Raw genomic sequence first — 24,238 nt, forward strand, 5'->3', positions numbered from 1 at the left:
CAGAAAAACTGCAATCAGAGATTTTAAAATAGCCATACACTTATTTTTTTTTTTCCTATATACCTTTGCCATTGTCAAGAAAAGACCATATTTGGGCCACAGGACCCAGGAAAATAAATGACTCATGAATCCAAACTCAGTCTTTGAAGTTCTACCCATCTTCAATCCATCCACAGATCCATAGACTTGTTAAAATAATTGCTGTTTAAAGCTCTGAATTTGGGGGTGGTTACCATTATCATTGTATCATCAAATGATACAATCCCATATTTAGAAAACAATCAGTTTATATAAATAGATACCTCTTTGAACATCATCAGATTGTCCTTATTTCAAAATCTTGAATTAAAATATCAAGATTTCTTTCTCACTTGAGATAAGTGAAAATCACATTGAGATTTTATTTAATTAAATGAAGAATAACTCTCATCTCCTCTGCCATTAACAAATCATGTTCTGAAAACTTAAATACTTAATTCCTATCTTCTACATATTACAGATAAGAAATAACATTTTAGTCTCCAATGTTTCTGCTACTTGCATTTGTACTTCTTTTTGATTTAGAATTTCTTCCCCAATTAAGATTGATAGAATAAATAATCAACAATATAGCATATTTAAAATTAAATGGTTACTGGAATTGAGGGGAGAAAACATTATTTTCATCCACAATTGTGATGACTGTAGATTATTTGGCAAAGTTCATTTACAACCACAACAGCGTATTTGTCAACCAGCCAATTTTATTTATACCCTGGATCCACGGAGAAATACAAAGGACGAAGCAATACAGTGCATTGGATAGTGACCCGCTCAAAAGCAATTACTTGTGGATCCACTTTGGCTCAGGCACTTCTTATAATGACAGGAAAAATCAATCAACTCTTCTGAGCCTTAATTTCCTCGTCTTAGAGAAAATGAGTATATTTCACAAAATTACTTCAAAAGTCTCTTTTTAGCTCCTATGATCCATGATTCCATTATTTTAATAAATACTGGTCTTTATCCTCAGGGGAAAATTTGGGATCCAGCTTACTTGGGAAGGGGAGGAGTGATCTTTTGCTTTTGTCGGGGAAATGGAAATCCTTCATCCTTACCGATTCATACATAACTCCTGCACCAAATCATGGCATGTTCTTTTCCATGACTTCAGCTTTATCTAGGACTATTCTGATTATCCTCTCTTTCCATTCCTGTCACACATCCTAGAATTCCATCAGCTCCTCCAGTTGGGCTTGTTATCTGCACTCATTGGTCATGCTGCCCAGCTCCTACATCAGTAATTCCTACTCAGCCTCAGGTCTCATTCCAAGTTTACTCCTCAGGAAAGCTTTCCTCGAAGCTCACATTAGGTCCCTTGTTATAGTTTCTAAAAAACACATTCTGTTTTCATTCTTAGCATTCATCATACTTAAAACTATTTAAGTGTCAGTCTTTGTCCCACTAAATTGAAAGCAATAACTAAGTCCCTCTCTCTTTTTTTTTTTTATTTTTTTTTTTTGCTATGTACCCTATCTCCTTTGCGATGCTTGGCACATAGTCTAAACTCAATGAGTATTTAAAAATTGGCATAATTTTTAGGGCCAGCCCGTGGCTCACTCCGTAGAGTGCGGTGCTGAAAAATTGGCATAACTTTTAATATTCTACTGCCACTCATTCTGATACTGGGGGTGGAGAAACAAAAGTCTTAGTTCTCACAGCAGGTTGAGACAAACAAATATAAATTGGATATTTTAGGAGCAATAGTTTTCTGAAGGAACTTAATGTATTGAATGTAAAATAAAATAAACCTCTAAGCCAATAAAGGGAAAGAACAGAAAGATATTATTCAAATACAAACGTTTTTATGAGTCATGCTTAAAAGCCCTCTTTATTTAGAGGTAGATTAAAATGTTATCATCAAAATCCCACACAAAATATAACGTGTGATTTTGAAATTTTTCCTGGGCAAGAGAAACAACTTTTTACAGACTACAGGATTTCAACAAAGAAAATTAATATGATACAGAGAGAGGAGATATCTCAAAAGGCGTAAGAATGGGCAAACCAAAACGGGCTCACTGGCTCAATGCTAAGAGACCATCACCAGACAGTAAGGTATTAAATCTGGAGTAGATCCTCAGGGAGAGATTTTTTTTTTTTTTTTAATCCTTTTTTCTCCAAGGGAGAGATTTATCTCAGAATGCATACAAAGAATGTCCTACTAAAGGTATCTCAGTTTACTACAATGAATAAATATTGAGTGTAATATCATTGGATAGTACAATAAATATATCAGTATTTAACTTATCAGATCTAATAAGAGGATGTTAAAACTCTAAGCATATGCAGAAACTATTTAGTCTGAGCTCCTTGTTTTAAAGATAAGGAAACTGTCCTACAGAAAATATTAAATCAATGATGCAAATGGAACACCCTAGAGGAAAACAGTTATTTACATAAATGAATTTGGACTCCAATCTAATTGTATAAACATTGAAATATGAGTATATAACTGTAACATGCTAATATTATGTTAGTATATGACAAATAATTTAGTTCCTAAGAAACTGGAAATTTCAGTTTAACTTTCTATAAAATTAAACATTGCTTTGGTTATTGACAGAATATTCTTTTAAGAGACTCAAATCATCATCTAAGCATGTTCTATAGATGACTTTGATCTTGTTAAATTAAATTTTACTTGAGTTAAGAAAAAACAGGATATGGGGATATATAAAATGTTTGTAAAGTAAGAAGAAACAATGATATAACTATGCCTTACATAATTTTATTTCACTAATTTGATCTTATAGCACTAGAAAACTAAGGAATACATGGAAAGATTGGCGGAATCATAAATTTCAAATTTTTGAAATATCTTCATTCATTATTAGCTTTCTGCTTTAATGCATATTTTAAAATTAAAAATTTAAGAATCAACTTTTAATAATACAGTAATTATTTAATATTAAAAGCCATTTTGGTTTTATATTAATCTATTGAGCTCTTTAGCAGATTACAGATTGGTAGATTTATTGGGCCATCCTTTTGAATTGTGTCAAGTATTGTGCGGGTGCAACGATAGCTAGCATAGGATCTCTGTTTAGATGTACTAACTAAAAAGACAAGTATACACGCAAGTAACTCTTTTTCCAGACGTCATCATTTCTCCATTATACAAATAGGTAAAAACATTTTTTTTTTTAACTACTTCTTATCAGGAATATAACAAGGCTCAATCTGGGGATGATACAAATGGCAGAACTTCTTGAGAAATACTCTAATTAAGAGGTGGAAACAAATTATATAAATGGAGCAAAAATGAAAAAAAATGATATGGAGTTAAAGGAGACTGTTTCCAGTTTCAATAAGAATCAGTTCCTCACATGGTCAAGTTAGGTATTTCTTAGGTATGTACCAGCAGAATTAAGAGGTAAGAGGTTGATTGTAATACATTTTTACTCTGTATGACCTTGCATAAACATAAGAGTGTTTGAAAGGAAAATGGAAAAGTGAATGAAACTTTCAGCCTTTCATTTGTTACTTGGGTATAAATTTTCCCAACCATAATCTCCATTATATCTTTGACACTCTTGTTTGTAATAGATTTAACCAACTGAGAAAAATACAAGCAAACTTGAATTTTGCAGAGTATAACCACTTCAGCATTTAGAAAGTAAATTCTGAGAATATATTATTCTTTTCTACTTAAATCATTTGAATGAAATATTGTTCTTGCTCTTTTAATTGTTAAAAAATTGTCAAAACATTATGCTCATAATCTTTTTAAAATTTTCTCAAAAAATACCATTAATATAATGCAGCCTACGTTAGAATTTAGTTCAAAACATTAACTGGTAATATTAACACAGAAATTTTTGTACAGCTTCACTGAGGTATGATGAACAATAAATTGCTCACATTTAAAGTGCACAGTTTGATGAATTTAAACATGTGTATACACTGGTGAAACCATCAACACCATGGTCAAGATAACGAACATATCTATCACCAACAGTAGGTTTCTCCAGTCTATTGGTAATTTATCACTCCCTTCATCACAGTGCCCAGACAACAAATAATCTGCTTTCAGTCACTGTGGATTTTAATTAGCATTTTCTAGTAGACTCATTTTTGGTTTGGTTTATTTCACTTGGCATACTGATTTTGATTTTTATCTATGTTGAATGTCTTAATAGTTTTATTTATTAATGAGTAGTATTCCATTGTTTAGACCTATGTATTTTCTTTACATACTCACCTATGGATGGACATTTGGATTGTTTCCAGTTTAGGGAGATTTAAAAAATACTCTGCTACGTACACTATTATACAAGTCTTTGTAGGATCGTTTGATTTCATTTCTCTTGGGAACATGTCTGGGAATAAAATGACTAGGTTGTATCATAAGCATATGTGTAACTTTAAAAAATTGCCAAGTTGTTTTCAAAAATGTATAAACCATTTATCTTCTTTCCAACAGTGTATGAGAATTTCAGTTGTTCCACTTTATCACCACACCTGTAATTTCGAATCTGTACCATTCTAGTGAAAGGATAGTGATGTTTTCTTGCAGTTTTAATTTACATTACCTTAATGACAATGGTGGTGAGCATTTTTTCATATGTTTTTAGCCATCTGTATCTCTTCTTTGTGACCTGTCTAGTCAATTCTTTAAGCACTTTTAAATTGATTTGTTTGCTTTATTTTATTATTGACTTCTTAAAATTCATTATATATTTTGGATACAGGTTCTTTATTATATGTTTTTGCAAATATTTTCTTCTGGTCTGTGATTGCTTTTTCATTTTCTTAACAGTGTCTTTTGATGATCAAACACTGAATTTTGATAAAGTCCAATTTATTAATTTATTTCTTCTAAAATGTCTTAGTTTGCTCTGATGCTATTACAAAGGGCCATGGACTTGGTGGCTTAAAAAACAAAAATTTATTTCTCACAGTCTGGAGGTTGAGAAGTCGAAGATCAGATGCCAGCATATTTGAATTCTGGTGAGGGATCTTTTCCTGGCTTGCAGAAGCTGTCTTCTTCCTGTGCCCTCACATGGTAGGAAGAGAGAGAGAACAAGCTCTCTGGTGTCTTTTCTTATAAGGGAACTAATCTCATCAAAGGATCCCACTCTTATGATCTCATTTAAATCTAATTATCTCCTAATGACCATATCTCCAAATACCATCACACGGGGGGTAGGGCTTCAACATATATATGAATTTAGGGGTAAGGACACAAATATTTAGTCCACAAATTTTACCACGCTTTTGGTCTCCTATCTAAGAAAACTTTCCCTAAACTGAAGTAACTAGGCTTTTATTCTATTCTATGTTTACTTCCAAAAGTTTTATAGCTTTAGCTCTTATATTTAGGTCTATAATGTATTTCAAGTTGATTTTTGTATATTGTGAAATAAGGGTTAATTTTTTTTTTTTTTTTTTTTTTTGGCCTGTGATTATCCCATTGTTTCATTGCCATTAAAAAAAAAAAAAAAAGAATATCTTTCCTCATTGAATTCCTTAGTATCTTTGTTGCAAATAAATTGGCCAGGTATATGTGGGTCTATTTCTGGATTATCCATAACAGAAATCTTAAAGGAGAAAAAGGAATCAAAAACATTTACACAAATTTTTTCTATTACCTCCACAATTTGATTTGAGTAATAATTAAACAATGTGTCTCAGGGTCATAATTAATCATATAAGAACCAAGAAATGGATGCTACTTTCAAAACATCTCAATCTAATGATTTAAAGACAAAACTAAGGGGGACCATAACTTAGTTCATAAATAATGGTATTAAGACACAGGTGCTAAGATTAATGACATATATTTTTAATAGAAGACAATTACAGAACTCTCATGTTTCTATGTTTCCTTTCCTGAAAAAAAAGTAAAGACCATATTGAGTATTAATTAATTCAAATATAACATTGCCTTTCTATGAGTACAAACCCTTCCTTGGGCCTATTTGTAGTATATTTCCAAGCTAATACATTTTAAAAATAAAAGAGTATATCTAAAAACATTAAAATATAATATAGATCTTCCTTTCTTATCATGTTGAGAGAAATAAACAAAGAGATAAGTGTGTTAATCAGGGCTCATTTTGTTGGCAGATTCATTTAGTGACAGAAAACAGAAACTGAACTCATCATGGCTTAAATAAGGAAAAGTTTATAGCCTCACACAATTGGAAGACCAAGGTCTAGTGTTCCTTTCAGGAATGGCTAAATTTAGGAGTTCAATTATGTCTACAATACCATGTTGTTGTTGTTGTTGCTGTTTTTTCTTTCTATTTGCTGGTTCTGCCTTGCCTCTGTTTGGAACTTATTGACATAAGATAACAAAAGTTGACTCCAGTAGCACCAAGTGAAATAAACCTTAGAGTTTACAACCTCAGAAAAGAGATTTTTTTTTCACCCAAGATCTGTGTCAATTGCCCCAGATCCTGGACTAATAATTATATCAAAGGAACTTCTGGTTAGTTCAAGCCAAACCTATAGAGCCATGTAGAACTGAGAAAGATAATGTTCATCAAAGCCTAGAAGTTCAGTCACTAGAACAAAGAGAAAAGATTGCTGAACAGGAAAAAAGTAGATACAGGAAAACAGAGAGAGAAAACAAAATTTACCCATTGAAATTAACATACACTTATAAATATACTATCAGGACAGAGTATCCTTATTACTTTTTTAAAGTAATTTTAATTTTTTTTAAAAAGAAATAATTTTAAAATGTAGATGGAAGATAAATGTACAAGAATTGTCATGATAATTTTGAAATAGAAGAATAATTGGAGGGAACTTTGCCCACAAGATGTTTAAAAATGAAAACTTTCAAAACTAATAAAATTAAAACAACATAGTTTCAGGGAAAAAAAGTTAAAATATTGAAGTGTGTATAAAAAACGTATTATGTGATAAATGCAACATTCCAATTCTGTGGGAAAATAATGACCGAAATAATAATGCTGTTGGCAAAATTACCTTTGCATCTAGAAGAAAACAGCCAGTGAAAATGTAAAAGTAAACTCCAGATAGTGTACAGAGTAAAATGTAGAAAAGAAAAAAAGAAAATATATTGTAAATTTGACAAAATCTTTAAAAACAGTGCAACTCATACACCAATCCAGATGCTATAAAAAAATAATAAATTTGATTAGAACAAAAACAAGCAAAAAACTTGGTTTGAAAATTACATAGAATCAATATAGACTGGAAGAAAATATTTGCAATATACATGATAAAGTCAGGGATAATACTCTTTGTGTGTGAGAAGTACTTATAATTTTGTAAGAATAAAAAGACCAGCCAAAAGAAAATTGGCAAAAAGTAGACAGAATGACGTTGTGTAACAATCAGAATACACTAGGTTATGCCAGGATACCATATCAACCCAGAAATCCTAGAAACTTAAATCAAAGGCTTACTTGTTGCTCATGTTGACATGCTACATAGTTGAGGAAGCGAGGTGCAGTGGGCAGCTGTGCTTACTATAGTCCCTACGGACAAAAGTTGAAGGAAGAAGCACCGCTTTTAGCTGTACCACCTGGAAGACATGACCTCTTTGCTCGTTTTAGAAGAGAACATCAGTAATTAATTCAATGCATGGCTTGGGAGTGATTACAGTCACTTTTATTTACATTTTATGATCACATGGCCATGCTTCAAGGGGATAGGGAAATACAATTCTCTGTTCACCCAGAATTAGAGGAAAAGTAGATAAACTGAGACCATTAATAATGTCTTCCACAGAACATAAAACTGAAAAATTTCAAACAGGATGAAATTCAGGTGGTTAATAAGTCTAGGAATATATGTTCAACAACCAGTAGCTATTAAATACAATAACATGGTATTTAAATCACATCAGATTGTCAATCACATAAAAGATTTATAGCATTCTGTGTTAAGATGTAGGAAAGAGTACCACTTCTGGGGTGAGTAAAAATAAAAATTTAGGAAATAATTATTTGGAATACTCAACCTATTTAAATATTCATACTATTTTCAGAATTTGCTTCCCCATTTTAAAAAAAAAGCATTGCATGGGTATTTATGCAAGAATATTTATTTCAACATTTCAATATCATAATAAGGTAATAACCTAAATGAGTTGATACATGTTAAATTGTGGTGTGTTCATTTTGTGAAATATTGTATAGTCATTTAGAAGAATGCCACCTATACATATGTATTGACTGGAATGATTGTCATAATATATTGACAAATGAAAAGACAGCTTGAGAGTAATATGTACAGAGGTATCTCATACAAAAATAAAAGCAAAAGAAAGAAGAAGAGGACAGAGGAAAGAAGAGAGGAAGAGAGAAAAGAAGTGAGAAAAATGAAAAGAATGAAAAATATATGATGTGTGCTTCCATAACACAAAAGTATAAAATCTGCATGTCTAAGTTTTATTTTTCACTGTACAAATTATTATTTAAAAAATCACCAGAAAGTGCTTATAAAATGTTCCAATCAACCTCCAAAAAACATTATTTGATGAGTAACAGAAATAACACCTCCATAATTAAATAGACATTTTAAAAAAGCTAAGATTTTTAATTGCATTAAAACTTTGGGCCAAACACTGTGAATAATTGTTTGATTATCAAAATTTTGGTATCAATCCATCTTATCTCTGCCATATGTCCTAATTACTACATTAAAGACATGAATTTGGGCAAATAACAATTTCTATTCATCAGCCCTAAGAAGAAGGAAAGGACTCTGCGTTCACTTTAAATCTTAAAAATTAATTATTCTAAATATTTAAGAAAAATTATTACCCTTCATGAAAATTTCCCATTTCAAAATTATGTAGGTAATCCCATAAAACCAGATGCTTCATCAAAATTTTAAACTCTAGACATGTATTTTAGTTGAGAGCTATTCCAAATGTAAATGTCTAGATGAATTTAAATTTCCCCTAAGATCTAGGGAAATAATATGAAGTTTCTTAAAGGCAGCAGTCTAAAAACCACAGAATTTAGGGTGAAATTATGCCACTTACAAGCCATGTGATCTTAAACAAATTAGCTAATCTGATGTGCTCAATTATTTATGGTGCCTCAATTATTTCATCTGTATAGTAGGGATGATATTATTGCCTATCTCATAGAGTTATTGCAGTAATCAAATGAGACCATATGTGTGCTTATAAAAGCGCCTGGCATTAGTAACCACTCAGTGTTATTTACGAATATTGTGTTGTTGAGGATGCACAGTTTCATACAACTGAAAGTTAATCAAACAATTATAGTGTTCAATTTCTAAAAAGAGAAGATAGTATCCCTTTTAGAATTCTATAAAGGCTGAGAATTTTTCTTTGTGTGCCTCTGCCATGGATTTTTAAGCTTTCTTACTAAATATTCTAAAAGAATACCAAGAAACTACACGGAAATTAATGGGCACCTTCTATTTGAAATCAGGTGGTTTTTGTCATGTCATGTGTGGGTGTGTGTGTGTTTGTGTGCATGCATGTGCATATGTTTTATTTTCATGTGCAGCTGATGAAACAATGGGAGCTCAGTAATTTAACTCAATCCTTTGGTGTCCTCATGCTCTTCACACTTATTAGAGTCTCCAGCTTATGCTTCTGAAAATCCCTCCAAATCACCTTGGATGTAATATTGCATAATGGAAAAACAGAATGAAGTCAACAAATTTGCATTTATGTTCTGCAGTAAGCTAATGATCTAACACTCATGTTCAGCCTTTCATTCATACATTCCACACATATTTATTGAGAGTTTACTATACTCATAGGTTAAGCACCGTGCTAAGTTCTGGGAATACAGCAGTGAACCAAACAAGCCAAACTTCCTATCATCACAGTGCTTATATCCTAGTCAGTTTTCTCATCTCTAAAAATGAGTACTAATTCTTACCTCTTGAAGTTCTAATGAAATTTAATGAGTTAATATAGGCAAAATTATTGGAATATACAAACTCTTAGTTATTACTAATTATTCCTTTAGTTTTCCTTAGGCTTTCTAAGATAAAGATGAAAATATATCCAAAAAACCGTGCACTATTAATACATGCTACTGGGTCCACTGGAAAGAACTATTTTCCTTTTTGCTTCTTTTCTGGTTAATATGCATTTGAAATAACTACAATATAAAAACAAACAAATAAAACTAATGTGTCTGAAAGAAATGGGCAAGGTGAATGACTAGACCTTTGCTTCCTTTTTCATCAAGAACATCCAGTGTTACATTTTGAATCATAGGTTTAGCAAACATAAATCTCCTGTGAATTGGATGGCCATGACATTTTTATACCCAATTTGTATATTACTTGATTTTAACAAGTTAGGAATATCATTAACTTCTCAAGAGTCCAGTATTACTTTATTCATTTCTGCTCTTTTACATGCAAAAGTACTTCAAAAAGCTCATGAAAAATAGAATTAAAAGACAATATAAATCTTTCCATGAATTTTCTGAAGTACCCTCATAGTAACTAGCACATTGCCATGCGCAGAATAAACATTAAATAAATCCTCATTGAATAAAAATTGATTGTCTTTAAGGTAAAGGACAATTTTCTTGATTTGCAACATTGTTGCCTTTTTATATTTTAAGATAGGCATTGTCCAAACTATATAGAAAAAAGCATTGATACTTCCCCAGATTAAAGCTGCAGTTCTAAAGTTAATGACAACTTAGGCAATTATGTGTTATTTGATATTTGTAGATAAATTTTTGTCTATCAGTCAATAAAATAGTCTTAGAACGGTCATTTTCAAGCTATGTGTTTTGAGGCCCTAAGGTACCTCCGCTACTTGGAGAAGGAGAAGCAGTCTGACCAACTGAGGGTATAAAGTATTCTTCCCTTGCCCATTCCACCAGAGCAGCCCAGGTTTTAATCTTTTGTTAGTTTGGGTTTCTAACAGGAGATTTCATTTGAAAACTCATTTCCTTTAAAATCAAGTTTCAAAAATACTCTCTTAGGTAGTTAGCTAAACACAATTTAATGATCAAAATATATTGCAGAAAATAAGGTTTAAGATACATATTTTAGTCACTATGTTTAAAATTTTAACAATGTAGGAGACAAACTATATAATAAAAATATATTTAATTGAGAGGGGATCTACATTTAATGGCATCTCACGCAAAATCTACAGAGGACAAAAAAAGAAGGTATCTTCAGATCAAATCTGGAAAGGTTTTCAGCAGGTGTTCCATTTAGAACCAACATACTACTCAACAGAGAGCATGGTAATTATGAAAATTATTTTTAGTAGGCAAAGTTGCAGAATCTTTCTGCACATCAAAATTTGAAACTTCTCAAAATGAACCCTCCTTCAACTTTGAGCTCAGGTTTTAAATTACGGAGAATACAAAAAAATATATATATATGATTTTCACAACAGAAAAACAATCATGGTGAACTAAACTTTTGATTACATATTTTACCTTGCATTGCCTTATTTATACAGTACAAGTCATTTGTTCAGCTTAATTGAGCAAATAATTAATTACCTATGCTGATATAGCAGGAAGGTAACTAGCAGAAATAAAAAGACAAGACTTATTTCCCATCTGGTTGTACAGTATATATGTTACAGAGTTGATAAAACAGAGGAAGTGATCTTCTGTGATTGGTAGACTTAATGAAGCCTTCACAGAAAAAGAAATATTTAAACTTTGTCTTGAAGAATGGGTGAGGCAGTGCTGAGTTAAAAGAAAAATAAAAATCCAGATAGAATTTACTGAATGTCCAAAGAAGCAGAGGTATGAAACAACTTGCTGGATTCAGAGAATTATAGATAATTTGATAAAATTGGAGTTTAGGAAAAAATACAAAAACAGGATGCAGAAAGCTGGAGGATAGATCTGTGGAGGTTTTGGACTTTAGGCAATGAAAAGTTAGAGAAACATTTTAAGCTTGAGTGTAATATGATCACCTGTCTGATCCTGAAAGATCACCATTAGTAATGTGTACTTGAGATTGGAAGAGACAACATGGAAGGAAGGGAGAAAAATAAGGTCATTTTTTACTTAGAATCTCCTGGGTTGGTTTCAAATATCTCAGCTCTGTGGATATTTGTATATGAATACTTGTGTATATTTTATTCTCTATCACTTTATTATAATCTTCCTGGGAGATACAGTATCTCGATGTTATTTCTATATTCAACAATTTATTCAGTACCTGTCACATAAGCAGGTCCTTAGGAATTTTTTTTTAATACTATTGTTGAAAACTGAGCAGGAAGAGAACAAAATAGTGTTTAATTGTGCTAGTTTACAGTGTACTTTCAGTTCTTGCACTACGGCAGAGGGGAGAGCTGAGGAAATATTTTCAGAACTCCCCTGCTGTTTCAAACTGTTCATGAGTTTTAATAACTGCTTTTCTTTTTGAAGCATTGTCATTAATGATTAATATAGTTTCTAAGGTTTAAATAACTATAGATTTTCTGACAGGTAACCTTCATAGACTAAAGAAAATAATAAAAATGAGATGAAGAGAAGAATGCCAGGTTCATTTAACCATTTAGAAAGGGAAAGAAAAAAAAAAAGTAGATATGTCACAATAAAAGCTGATCATTCTTTAAATTTTGTAACCTTGTTTTATTTAGTGGTTAAATAGAGAAGGAATATATTTAAAACTGTAATCAGGCTAACCTTTAAAAAAAAATCCTGACATTAATACAGATTTCCTGAACTACTGAAATTAATACAGTACCAGATTTAGTCACAAGTAAAAAACTGAATGAACGTGCCCTGTCTCCCTGACAACATCATGCATTAATTTCCATGTGTCCAGACACAAAGGCATAGCACTGTGTGAAAGATGAAATTCTGATTAAAAATTATTATTATGTAATGAAGAGAATTTTCAAGGCCATTGTTTAATTGATAAGATAAAGAATAATGATTTTAACACAATAGTAATAATAACTTCAAGCAACATAACATTCTGATGGTCTCTTCTACATTTCCAGTTTTTAAAGCATAGATTTTAATTGAATTTATTAAAATTTACATATTTTCAGTCAGAATTGCAAAACTGCATTTCTAATATGTATGCTATGTGTGTAAGTTTATATGGGCTTCAATCAAGGTTCAATATGTGTCAAAGATATGCACGATTTCATAATGCTTGCATCTATGAGGTTGCTTCACAAAACTCATGGAAAAATAGAATAGAAAGGTAATAGGACTCTTTCCATGAAACTTCAGAATATCTTAAAAATGAAACTAGAACAAAATACTTTGTTATACACATGTAATCATTCATTTGTATCATTAATCATTAGTTTGTATCTCTACCAACACTGGGATGGACAGTAGCAATTTAAGAAATAGGAGTGAATAATCTCAACACTAACACTGTATATTTGATCTCACAGAATCACTGATAGATTACAAACAAAATTGGTACTCTGGAATATTTGGGGGAATTAAGTGCTTTACAATTACATAGAAGAATTTAATAATTAGTAGATTTTATGCCAGGCAAATTTTTTAAAGTATATAAAATTGCATGGTCTATTCTGGGAAAGGCTAGGAGTCCAGAGTGACTGTTGTACAGGGATAGTAAAATGGACTGGAAGATAGATAAGACATATGAAATAGACATATTTTCAAAGAAAAACTAATTTTATTTAAATATAAGTGGAATCAGTGTTTACAGTTAGATTAAAGAGGAACTGATTTTGTTGAAATGTATTCTTGATTGTGTTCTGCAAAGCTTTTATTTTGTAGATGCAATTAAGTTCAAATTTGAAAGTATTCTCTGGTGGAATTGAGATAACAGACTTCTCACAGTAGCAATTCATCATTACCTTTGTAGTTAACCTTGAAGCCAACAGATCCAACACTTTCATCTGTTTGAAGGTGCAGCCACATTTGGCTACTCATGCTCACTATCAAGTCTGGTACAAAGCTTCCAGTCAGCCTAAAAGAGATGGACAAAGAAGGGACAGATGAGTTATTAAAATATCCTCTGCATGCAAATTATGAGACGGATGTGTTTCTCTATATTTTCTCTGCTGGAAGAAAACAACTGTCATATAAATTTACAGGGCTACATGTTGATGTAACAGAAGAGACAAACTACACAATTTAGTGATTAGGGTTTCTTATAAAAAATACTATTTTATGTGTTTAATTGGGTTAGATCTTTCATCTCACTGAGGCATGGTTACTAAGTTTTAGACCATCAGAGAGTTACATACACCCTTTTATACTGAAAAAAGAAAATCATATAAATCTTCAAGTATTTTTTAACTCCAAGAATATCACATTTTAATCTTTGAAGTTTCACAGAACTTTATTCTAAGGAAATATTGTAAAAAATATTCAAATACTAAGCAAAACAATAAAATGGCAAGGAGTATAATCTAACCCTTTGCAATTCTGATATTGAACACATGAGCCTTAAAATATAGCTCTCCACATTATAGACTACTCATGTCATATATATTTTACTGTAAATAGTTTAATTTAAAGGGACACACTGGTAATTTGATGTGGCATGACTGAATCTATGCATTAATAAGCTCTTATTTAGTAATGCACAATCTTTTAACTATAACAAGGGAAATTACTTCATGTTTCCTCTGTTATTAATAATGTTGTAGTCACATATTTGAACTGAAGCCAAAGGTCATACAAAGGATGAAAGCAAATGAGTAAATAAGACCTGGAGGGGAAAAGTCTGTCAAGAATAGAAAGAGGAAAAAAATAGACTCACTGCAGAGTAAATGGCATATTGGTAGGGAATTCTAAATTATATACTAAAAAGATAGGTTTCTAGAAGAAGAAATTACTGAGCATTCATCTACTTTATTGCTAAAACCACTAGGACTGCTGAAAACTTACACCCAGAAAGAAAGTATAACATTTCCTTTCATAATAAAAAGGTTACCTTAAGAGAACATTAAAAAAAATTCTCCTGGATAGTGGATGCACTATGATTGTTCCAGAGGGCAGCATGGATGACCATATATTGAAGTGACAATGGCAACAAAATGCCCTGGTCACTAGGTAAGCACCAAACTGTAAAAATGACATTAGAAAACTGCATTAGCAGTACAGATAGATAACCAGTGCTCAGTGTTCCAGAATTTATGGGAATCTATCACCAAGAAACTAAGTAAATTATTATGATTTAATTATGGGATTATTCATAATATTGAGGAAAATTGTGAGATATCAAGATAATATAAGATACGATAAAACTTTATATTTATTTTCTTCCTGCCAAAGCAAATTTAAATTTTTTATAATATTAAAACACACATATTCATCACCGATTGATATGCACATAAACACACACACTATCTTGAAACATCTTTTAATTAAACTTTGTGGCACGTGAGCTTTCAAATTGTTGAATTCTAGGTACTAGTCTTTTGAGAGAAAGATGTAGGTTTAAGGGCAAAAGTGAGGACTCAAGATGGAGGCATGAGAGAGTAAAGTAAACCCATTATGAAATGGGCATGAAAGCTCAAGTTTATAGGATGTGCATCGTCTACACTTGTCAAACATGCCAATAATCTAACTCACAGTAAATACTAAAAGTTGTTTTTCTGGGAAAATTTAATGATTGCTCTTTATTGCATCCTCTTATATCAGTCCTGAACTGTTTTACCAACCTGAAAGTTCTAGAATGGTATTTGATCTGTTCATAAACAACTAACACATGCAGGCTAAATTGCTCCTTTTCTCTCTTGTTCTGTTAACACTGACTTTACCTAGTTCCCAACTCATTACTGGTGTAAAGCTATATAAAAATCTAAAAAAAAATTAAATTAAATTAAAATTTTCGCTGATGCCAAAATAAATAAAAAATAAACTTCCCCGGATTTGCTTTATCATTTCCTTTAGAAAACTTGAAATTATAAGCTGTTTCTTTCAGACATATGTAAATCTTTTAAAAGCTAAATAACTCTCTTGCAAGTTTTTCATCCCAAGAATGGTTTTCTTGGAGGCCTTGGAGCCATTTCCTTCAAATGTGAACATACAAGGAGGCTGATGCCTGTCTCTCTGTTTCTGTGGGAGTTTAAGCCTAGGCATCTGGTTCCAAGATTTAGCTTCCTTTTTGTCATAAAGACAGTAGAAGTAGTATTATTCCCTTTGATAAAGACATTTAAAATGTACGTAATGCATTGCTTTTGCCTGTCTATATGAAAAGGTGAGATTTATTTCTCTTTTTTGCAACCTCCTTTGTAGATTCCTTCCGATGCACATCACAGTCTGGTTTAATCCTAATTAAATAGAAAAACTATTTCATTTTTTTTTCCTCCATTTTGTGGAGAAGATTCACTAGGTTGGCAGATTTTATTTTTAGTCATATTTCCCCAACTACTTGGTGATAATGATAGGATATGATAACAGTTCCTGACTTGAGTGGACAAATTGAAGGTCCTTTGGCTACACAGAAGTAAGTCATAGAAGAGACCCTACATTATCAAAAGTCTACATTCCAGTGATTTGCTCTTTTGGAATAGTGGCTGGATGAACCACCCTCTCCAAATTCGAATTTTATTTATAAGTAAGCATGAGTAATTTGGGCCCTAAAATCCTATCAGGATCACAATTAGCTTTGATGGTGGAAAATCAGAAGAAGCTGGGAATATTGCCTGCAGTTCTTTCTCTTACACAGCTAACATCTCTGTCACATTTGGAATACGTATGAGTACCTAGTCTTTTACGATTTGTTAGGTTTCTTAGTCCTCATCCTAAGGAAATAAATTGCTGGTATTTATTGGATGAATATAATTCTAAGAGGAAAGTCAAAAATTATTTGCATAGTCAGAAGGGAAGATAGAAAAGAATGAAAGAGGAAATGTGAAAATTAAAGGCACTTTCTCTTTCGCAGAACCCAATTTTTTTTCTTTTTCTGCTGTCTCTGTTCCCTCTACTCTCCCTGTATCTCTTTATTCTTCTTTGCCTCAAATAGACTCCTGGGAAAAGAGAAGCAATAGTCCTTTAAACATGTGGTTCTCTTTGTTAGTGGATTTCCCCATAAAGAAGGACGAGGGCACAACTTCTTTAGCTGATAATGAATTACCTGCCTTTTTTGAGTACAAATGTTTGTGTGCCTTGTGCACTAACCTTGAACCGACTCAATGTCTTAGCACAGATTCTACCTCAAAAAGTCCTTTACCATCTATATACCATGTATCTAGACAAGCAGAAATTATAAAGGGACATGATTAGAAATTAACTAAGAACTTGTGTAAAAGACTGTATTCCTATACAAAGGTGACAAGAGGTAGAGGCGTTTCACTACTTACTTGGAAAAAGACAAAAAACAAAAAACAAACAAAAAAAATGTTAGGCTGATAAATACCAACAAGGAAAAGAAGCCAAAGAGCTACATTTTTCAAATCAGAATGTGAGGCAAACCAGCTCTTTTTAGGTGACCTGATGCCATTAAGGAGCTGTCCTCCCTTCTAGCTGATATTACTCATATCAAAGCTCCTTTTCCTTGATTCCCAGAAGTGCCCTCTGCAACACTTTTCAGTTTACATCCCCACGCATGGCTACAGTGTGGAATTCTGCAACCAGCAGACGTTACTCATTTAATGGAGCAAGCACATTGGAGACCAGAAGATGACCCACTGCATCAAGGGTTAGACAACTCTCCATCACCCTCACAACCAAGGGAGAACAAAGAAGTTTGGGACCCATTGAAAGGGATTGCTCACAGTTGTACTTGAAGCCTTTTCCCTGAAAAAAAAAAGAGGTCAGCCCATTTTACAGATGAAATCCCTTGATGTAAAAAACAATTTAGATAACTTTGGGGACTAGTAGGATATTGTAGACAGTGGATTCTAGCTCTTGCAGAGTGAGCAAAACTATGATGGAAAAATTGAATGATAATTCCTCAGATCTTCTAATTTGATTGGTAGAATCTGAAGAGGAATTTAAATTAAAATTGGCTATAGTCTCATCTTTGAGAGTTCTGAATTTTGAAAAGCCTTTCTGTTTATTTTGTCATGAAAATAAAGGTTTTACTTTCACAGTTTTAACTCAAAAGTTGGGATTAGAAAACACAGGAATAATGAATTTCTCAGTTTCTTTAGATGCAGTAGCACCATGGCTGAGAGGATGCTATGTTAGTAGCAGAAACACTTTTTAAGGGGCTCAGGCCCTTACCTTTAGTCACTTATTTGCATGTCCCACATGCAATGATAGCTATCTTACAAATGCAAGATATCCAGAATTTGTAGCTGTGCCATCAAACCAGTTATGAACAAGCATTAATACTGATATTGTGTTTAGGAGATGCAATATTGCAAATCATGTTACTCTTTTACCAGATCCTGATCAAATAGATGATCATGATTGTAGTACAATGGTAATAGAAGAAGACACTAGGCTCTGACTTGATTTGTCTGATATTCTTGTTCATAATGCCAACTTAATGTTTACTGATGGATCATGCACTCAGGATATAAATCGCCAATTTAAGGCTTAGGATACTATGGTGACTTCTTATAACATTTTATTTTTTAATTTATTTTTTATTTTATTTTATTTTATTTTATTTTAACTTCTCAATATACATTGTAGTTGATTTTTGTGTCCCTTTACCCGTTCCTCTTTTCCTCCTCCTTCTTTCCCCTCCCCTCTAACTACATCATATCTGCTCACTTTGCCTAGAATTAAGCTGGCACAAGCAGCCTAGTTGATAGCAGTTTCTAGAGCTGCAATTCCAGATAGACAGACAGACAGACAGACAGACAGACAGACAGACAGACAGACAGATAGATAGATAGATAGATAGATAGATAGACAGACAGGCAGACAGATAATAGATTGATAAATACACAGACATACATACACAGAAAGAAAGAAAATATGTGTTTGGTGTCTGTCATATAACAGAGCAAATTGGAAAAATAGAGGCTTCTTGACTGTGAAGGAAAGTAAAATATCTCATAGACAATTGATAGCTGATTTATTAGGGGTTGCACAACTGCCCATTCAGATAAGTAACCTATTGCAGAGCTCACACAGGGCAGAATGAGAAACATTTTAAAGTAATGATTTTGTTGACAAAGCTACAAAAGCCACTGTTAAAATATGAGGTTCCAAACTGGGAAACCACATTTTCAATACAAGAAAATTCCATTAATTTTCAAAAATATGCTTTACAAAATGAAATTGAGAAATGGATTGAAAAGGCGGCTAATTTTTTTTGAGTGAACTACATGAATTGCCTAACAAAATAATTCCTGTACCAAAGTCCTTATTTGCTTGATTAATAATGTTTTGCCATCGACATACTCATCTATGTAAATCAGGGATTTTAAAGATACTAGACTATTACTATGCCTGCCTAAAAGCTGGAATTATTTAAAACATGTAAATATATGACTTATTTGTTGCAAGAATTATTTATAGGCTACACTTGAGGTACATGTGGCAGTTTTACCAGAAACTTGGTAGCAATTGGATTTCATAGAATCAATGGCTGAAGACAGAGATTTTGTCTAATTACGGTGTATATGATGTTTGAATGTCCTGAAATATTTTCCTTTTCAAATGTCTATGCTCAGGCAGTGATACAGTCTCTCTTGGTACCCATGATTTCCACTTTTGGGATACTAAAGCATATTGAATTACAGAGAGGAAGTCATCTTATTTCCACAGTCATCTAGTAATTATGCAATTATTTACAGATTTCTATAAGATGAATGGAACTCATTTGCAGAGATTTAGCAATATACTGGATTAAAATGGTTTAGAACTTCATTACTAGCCTCGTCAAAAATTAGAACAATCCCTGTAAGGAAGCATGGTATTTTTCCCTTTGAACTAATGTTTGCCAGGCCTATGAATTTGGGTCAGAGATCATATCCTGTGCTTTATTTAACTGAATCCTCTCATAACCATGTTCAGTACTTCAAAGGGCTTCTCTCTTTGAATAAGCTGACACATAATAGCTGAGACATAAAGTCATAAGGACCTTAAAGGACTTGCGAGAAAAAGTGTGACCTTCATTGACCAGATGTGGTCTACTTAAAAATGTTCCAGAGGGAAGATGGAATGTCCCTGTTCTAGAGTGACCCTATCAAGTGCTGCCTGTTCATCCATATGGCTAACAAAATGAAAGTAAATCTCAGACAGCTTCATGCTTGCCATATAGAGCCAGTATCTCAAAAGGACTGGATAGAGGTCCCACAAAGGACTTGAAACTTAAGTTTTCTAGAGTAATTGATATTGACACTGAACTCAACTGAAAGATTGTATTCTACAGAGTTTATTATTCTCATAGACTGCCTTACTGTACTAGTCACAGTAGTTTATTTCAATTATTTTAAGAATCACATATTATTAGAAAATAAACATGTTATTTGTTACACTACTTTTTCTTTCTGTACTCCCGGTAAAGTTCCTACAATCACATACTTCCAAATAGATCTAAAGTGCACTTCCAGTGATCAAGATGGCCTTAATGTTCCCCTCAGCTTAACTAAACTTTAAAAAATTTTAAATAGGTTTCTTCCTAACAATAGTCTCCTGACCTCCTTTTTCTTAGAGCATTGACTTTTAGAAAACTTGCAATTGTAAATTCTTTCTCTGCCCCTTTAAGATCTAAATATTCTACAACCCAGGACTGTCTTTCTCAAAGACTCAGGAGCCATCCCTTTCAAACTGAATCATTTTAGGAGATAACACCTCTGTTTCCCCATTTCTGTGGTAGGAACTTATCATCAATTACTGACAATTAGCAAACACAGTTGGCCTAATATCACATTGACTAATCTCCCATCTAAAGCTCTCCAGCAATTTTTCACTAACTCACCCCAGTGCTTAAAAACCCACCTTTTGTTTCAACAGAGCTGAGTTAAATTTCTCTCCCCTATTGCAATCATCTCGAACCCTATTGGAATAATCTTGAATAAAGTATGCCTTGCCTATTTAACTTGTTGGTGCAATTTTTCCTTTACACCAGTATAGACATAACCTGGACTTATAATTCCAATAATCCCTTATAATTTCTGCTTGCCTAGATACATGGTATATAGATGATAAAGGACTTTTTGAGGTAGAATCTGTGCTAAGACATTGAGTCGGCTTGATCAACTCTGGGATACAAGTTCTCTCCAGTCCAAGTATGGACAGATAAACTAAGGGTGGAGATTTGTTTGACTGTTATAATAACCATACTATTGACTTGGACTGATGTGAAACCCATAGGCTGGGTTTGTTCTCAAGAGTTAAAACAATAAAAGCCATGAACATTAAACACTGGACATTCAAACTGTACCCTTCAACAGTGGCCTCATAATGATAGTAGATAATAGCTATAGGTATCTTTGTGTTTTCCACCTGCAAAAAATTATTGGAAAAATAGAATAATCACTGAACGACCTAAACTATCTTGTAAATGTAAAGTTACCTATATGATTGATGATAATTTAGAAGAAGGTTTTTGGACCCTCCAAGAAAAACTCCTAGTTAAACATTTAGATTATCAGAATCTGGTGTTAAGCCACTGCTTAGGCATGGATTTGGAAAGATTTTTTAAGAAACTACAAAATAATATTTGATTAGTTAATCATTTGAAACTGCAAGAAATCTAGATATCATAACAGTCTGTAAAATTCATGTATGACAAATTTTGTCTGTTGCTGATCAAGAATCTGTTTTAACTATTCACCATTGGTATAACATATTTAAAGATTATTCTTCCCAAGCTAGTAATGTGCTACATTTTGAAATTAATTGCATTGTATTGCTGATAATTCCTTTGTTTTGTATTTCACTATGGGTTTTCTTATTTTAGATAACTGTGAACAGCTCCGCGAAAAGTAAAAACAGCAATAGAGAAAATTAGAAAATTATAATGTTGTTATAAAATAGTAACAAAAAGAGAAAATGTATGTGTAAATACAAATCTTAAAAAAAAATGTTTATTTTATTATTTTTTTTTCTGATACCATAAAGGTAAGAAAACTGTCCTCAACTCCACTTCTCTTTAGCCTTTCCTTTACTTGAAATTGTAAACACTTTTTCTTTTTCTTTTAGATATGTAAATGTCTTAAAAGCTAAATATACCTCTTACCAGTTTTTCATTCCAAGAATGCCTTTCTTGGAGGCCTTGAAGCCATCCTTCTGAAATACGAACATCAAGGAAGATAGTGCCCACCTCCCTGTTTCACTGACAGTTAAAACCAAGGCATTGGCTCCCATACGTAGCTTCCTGCTTGTCATAAAAATGCGAATTTATTTATTTTTTCTTGTGACAAGGACAATGAACAGGTATGTAATGGATTATGTCTGCCTAGTTTTATAAAAGGATGAGATTTATTCCTACATTTTGCACTCTTCTTAGCAGATTACATATGATGCACATCATAGTCTGTTTTAATCCTTATTCAAAAGAAAAAACTGTTTCATTCTTTAGTATATTTTGTGGAAAGGATTCACTGATTATAGGTAATTTTATTTTAAATTATATTTTTTCAACACTGGATATCTCATTGAAAACTCTGCTCTTTGCATGCTGCTTCAACAGCTAATTTCTCTTGACTATCTCTCAGAAACATTGGTTTAGATTCAAATGGTAGCATCTACCTGCTTTGGACAAGCTTGTACTCAACCTTCATCTATGACAGTAAAAGATGCTTTTGGGCTACAGAGGCAGAAGTCTCAGCTCATTCTCATAACACTCTCAAATGAGTCTTCAAATGGTTTTAACATCTTCTTAATTTATTATTTGTGAATTAAAAAATACTTCTTTAATACATGTTTATTTATAGACTGATTATAATGCATTATAATCTTCCTAGTTAATCCCTTTACACTAAAATAAAAGAGTAAAAATCCTAATTAAATGCACTCAAAAGTCTTTCTCAAGGACTGAAATAGAATATGAAATAAAGGGCAAGATGTATTAAGTTTCTAATAGGCTCAGTGCCTAATTTTTTAAATATTTACTTAAGGTATATGGATAAATCCGTTAAGGATAACAACTATAGTTCTGTGTTCCAGCATATTTTTTATATTATACAAATATGTAATTTTTGGTTTTTATAAAAATGCATTTACTATTTTTTCTTCCAATGCAATGCTATCAAAAATGATATATATGTTTATTTTGGAGTACATGCTATTCACTAAGAATGTGTTGAATATACTAATTATCTTGATTTGAGCATCACATATTATACACAGGTGTTGATATTCAATACTGTAACCTGCGGATATATACAATCAATTACGTTTTAATAAAACAAAATTTTTAAAAAACAATAAAATGAAAAGTGTGTCATATTACCTGTAAAAGCAATCAATAAAAAAATAAAAATAAAAAACAAAAACAAAGCTTCCCATGTTTGCTGTATACAGATTAAAAGTAAGACAGCTGGAAAAGCATAGGAGACTAAGAATATGATGAATATGAATTGATAAAATATTTGACTCCTTAATTAGTGATATTGGTCACTAATCACTGAGATTCTCATGTCACTTTAATAAAGACTGACAACAAAGTTCACTGAAATGTTGAGATAAAGTCTCCTAAATGATTTTTAGAGGTCAAAATTGAAATATTTTTCTTAAAAAACAAAAGCACTACACACACACATACAAAATGACAATGGCTGAAAAAAATTAGGTTAAAAAAAAACAACAACCCTCAAACATCATAGTAGGGTGACACTTCAGAAGGTAAATCAACATAATCTACAATATATAGTTCTTGCAGAGGGAGAGAACATACCTAGGGATACAAAGTGGAGTGGGGAAAGGGGGATGGGGAGGGAGGTTGGGGATAATTTGGGGGATAATTGGGTGGGGGACACGGGGTATAATCACAATCCGTCATAATGGACATGCTGCCAATATGGATCTAGCCATCACATCTTAGGCATGAGTGGTGACAATTTGCTTTGTACCACATGAATCTTCATAACCAGTAAAAACAAAACATAAATAAATAAATAAATGAAAATATATAAAGTGGCATGGAATGATGGGATGACATAAATGTTAGCTCACTTAGTCAACAATTGTGGCTTCAACTTCATTTATGGGAATGGGCTTCGGAAGTTTTAATTTATTGGCTAATTCAAAAGCAAAATGTATATGAGTGTGTTTGTCATGGTTCTTATTACATTTAAAAATAGATGTCTATATGGAAATTTGTTTCTAGATAATTGAATTTGGAAGCCAAGATTTCAGCACATAAATCTTTGCATTCACCTATGGCTACTATATATAGCACTCTAACAAATCCTGCCTTATAATTCTTAGTATTT

At 32.3% G+C, this 24,238-nt stretch overlaps 1 protein-coding gene across 3 annotated transcripts in view; it reads right to left on the minus strand.

Annotated features, from left to right (window-relative positions):
• The window catches only part of CSMD3 (CUB and Sushi multiple domains 3), a 1,171,099-nt gene that overhangs the window by 550,006 nt on the left and 596,855 nt on the right, over nucleotides 1-24,238 (minus strand). For all 3 annotated transcript variants that reach the window (XM_063079089.1, XM_063079088.1, XM_063079087.1), the window contains one exon: nucleotides 13,799-13,911. In XM_063079089.1, coding sequence (XP_062935159.1) covers nucleotides 13,799-13,911 — 113 coding nt within the window. The remainder of the gene's footprint in view (nucleotides 1-13,798; nucleotides 13,912-24,238) is intronic.

This window comes from Cynocephalus volans, chromosome 15 (genome assembly GCF_027409185.1).
Source record: "Cynocephalus volans isolate mCynVol1 chromosome 15, mCynVol1.pri, whole genome shotgun sequence".
Classification (NCBI taxonomy): Eukaryota; Metazoa; Chordata; class Mammalia; order Dermoptera; family Cynocephalidae; genus Cynocephalus; species Cynocephalus volans.